This window comes from Drosophila novamexicana, unplaced genomic scaffold, assembly GCF_003285875.2.
Source record: "Drosophila novamexicana strain 15010-1031.04,08,12 unplaced genomic scaffold, DnovRS2.1 tig00000820-arrow-pilon, whole genome shotgun sequence".
Lineage (NCBI taxonomy): Eukaryota > Metazoa > Arthropoda > Insecta > Diptera > Drosophilidae > Drosophila > Drosophila novamexicana.
Window position 1 is genome coordinate 628,193 of NW_020824828.1, and position 2,519 is coordinate 630,711.

Sequence of the window (2,519 nt, forward strand, 5' to 3'; positions counted from 1 at the left end):
CGTTTAACCGATATTGGAAATACGGAGTCTTAAGTTGTGTGGGTGAAAGTAAAGGGTTAAGTTTCGTCCTTAAACATTCTTGACACTTCTGTTGCACTGTTCCCATGGAAAATGGGTATTTAGGTGGTATAATAGAATCTGACCACAACAACTAGAACTCGAGAATGAAATATTATATTTCCTATATCATAAACAGAACAAGATTTGTCGTCTTTTGAATCCTGCAAGACTTTTCATATAATACGTAATATTTTTAGCTGATTTTATAACAAAATATTTATAAATTCTATTTTTCTATAATAATTTATACATTTTCTAGGATGTATTTCTCTATTCCGGCGGGCTTTCTTTTATATATATATATATGTAGGAAAACATTTTAAAATGATGTTTTGCTTGAATTGAGCACGGAAATTTCCGGCAAGGGTATAAAAGGGACAGGACACGAAAAGACAAAACGAATGCTTATATTTCGGTATGGGGCCAGTTCCTTATTTTAGTTGACGTGAGGTTGGAAAGGGTGGGTGTGGCACGTGGGCGTGTGACAGGCAGATACAACCATTTCAGCTTTACAATCTCTTCAAATTAAATCGACCTACGTCAGAATTGAGGGAACTTTGACAACTGTTTCGGAGCTGGGGAAGGTGGAGGTCTGACGACTGTCCCTCACATGTCTTTATTTCTTATTTTTTGTATTTTTTTTTTTTTTTTTTTTTTTTTGTGTCCTGCCTAGCGCACGGACTCATTCTTTATAGTTTCATTTTCCAACCACTTGGGTCTTGCTGTCAAAAGGATTAGCTGCCTATTCTTTTCATTTTATTTCATTTCATTGCCTCGCTGCCACTTGACTTGGCTTGAAAAGGCAACCTTGTTGGAGAAATGTAAAGTTGTGCGTGTGTGCGTTTGTGAATATGGTTTTTCCTTTTGTTTTCCATTTTTGGCTGTCAACACTTGGCGACTTTGTCGTTGGGTTTTGGGCACCCCTCGCCGACTTTGATTAAATAGAGCTGAAGGCCCTGCGCGTCTGTCTGAGAGACGACAACCCTAGCAAGCTGTCAAATGCCAGATGAGGAGAAAAAAACACACTCAAATAGTCAGTAAGATTTATTTGCCTGTAGTTGAAGCACAGGGCATCAATTCGAAAACTGTTCCAACAAATTGCCAACAAAATTTCGATTTGCTAGTACAAAAGTAGAAAGTGAACCTTCAGGTAAGCCGTCGAAACACCTCACACCTCACATATGTCTGCGATCTTGCATTGTGCAGTGCTTCCATCATGAACTCTCTGCGTTGCGCTGGCTTGCGTGTGCCTGGAGCAGCTGCAGCTGCAGCTGCAGCGGCTGCCTGTCGTCCGAGTGCTGGCCGGATGACGATGTTGCCGGCTGTGATGCGCCGGCTCACCCATCATGATGGTACCCGTTGTATGAGCGGCGAACGCGAGTACGTGGGCTATGGCGTCAATGGCAATCCCATTTATATTGATTGCGCCGATTTTCCACTTCCGGCCATACGGTATCGCGAGGTGACGCCGGAGATATGTGCGCTGCGCGAAAAGGAGCTGAGCGACTGGAAGAAGCTGTCGTTGCAGGAGAAGAAGGCATTATATCGCCATAGCTTCTGTCAGACCTATTCGGAATTTCAACATTTTACTCCCGAATGGAAGCTGGTTGTCGGCATCGGTCTATGGTCAATTGCCCTTAGCATTCTGCTGACCCTTGCGGTGAACTTGATCTACGATGAACTCCCAGAAACCTTTGATGAGGAGCGCCGCCAGGCGCAACTGCGTCGCATAATTGGCTTGCAAATGCAGCCAATAACGGGCCTGTCATCCAAGTGGGACTACAGCCAGAACAAGTGGAAGTAGTGTTGTGTTTGCCCCAATTGTTCGCCACACATTTGAATGAAATGCTGCTGCACAGTAACATTACCTACCATACACCCAACCACCCACACACTCGCACACACAACCAACCACCCACACCCACCCACAATAATAACATGTTGAGCTTCGTACAAAAATTGTCAATCGTTTTTTTAAGCTTGCATTAAATTTCATGCCATATTCATGACGAACATTACATATTTGTGCTTTAATAATTGTAGTTTATTTTCTATCCAGGCACGTGGTAAGTTCTTAAAACAAGTCATGGGCAACTTTTTAACAGCTTCCATTACAGATGCTGATCGCATTTGTTTTTCTTTGGCCAAGATGCAGCCGAATTCATAACTGTGGATAAACGGGTCTCCTTGACTGGATTGAATCGGCTTGGCCCATCTTTACAGGTGTCCCAGCCGCAATATCATATGAGGTAAGGGCCAAGCAGTTATCCTTCCAGTGCCAATCCTTCCAATACCCATCAATCAATCACTTGGCCAACCATCATATATAGTTTTGCTTTTTGAAAACCCTGTTCGTTTTTAAAGAACTTAGGTCTGGGACTTATGGGCTTAAGGCAATGTTTCTAAGAACATCTCTGATCCCAAATAACCACTAATCTCTAATCATAAAGTATATATGT

At 42.6% G+C, this 2,519-nt stretch overlaps 1 protein-coding gene across 1 annotated transcript; it reads left to right on the forward strand.

Annotated features, from left to right (window-relative positions):
- Nucleotides 1-1,079: 1,079 nt before the first annotated feature.
- Nucleotides 1,080-2,078, forward strand: LOC115764300. Its single transcript, XM_030707234.1, has 2 exons — nucleotides 1,080-1,210; nucleotides 1,267-2,078. The coding sequence occupies exon 2, from the start codon at nucleotides 1,277-1,279 to the stop codon at nucleotides 1,862-1,864; it is 588 nt and encodes a 195-aa protein (XP_030563094.1). The 5' UTR covers nucleotides 1,080-1,210; nucleotides 1,267-1,276; the 3' UTR covers nucleotides 1,865-2,078.
- The last annotated feature ends 441 nt before the right edge of the window (nucleotides 2,079-2,519 follow it).

Bases quoted from the DNA above. Each gene is read 5' to 3' on its own strand.
- LOC115764300 (XM_030707234.1), top strand. From the start codon at position 1,277: ATGAACTCTCTGCGTTGCGCTGGCTTGCGTGTGCCTGGAGCAGCTGCA.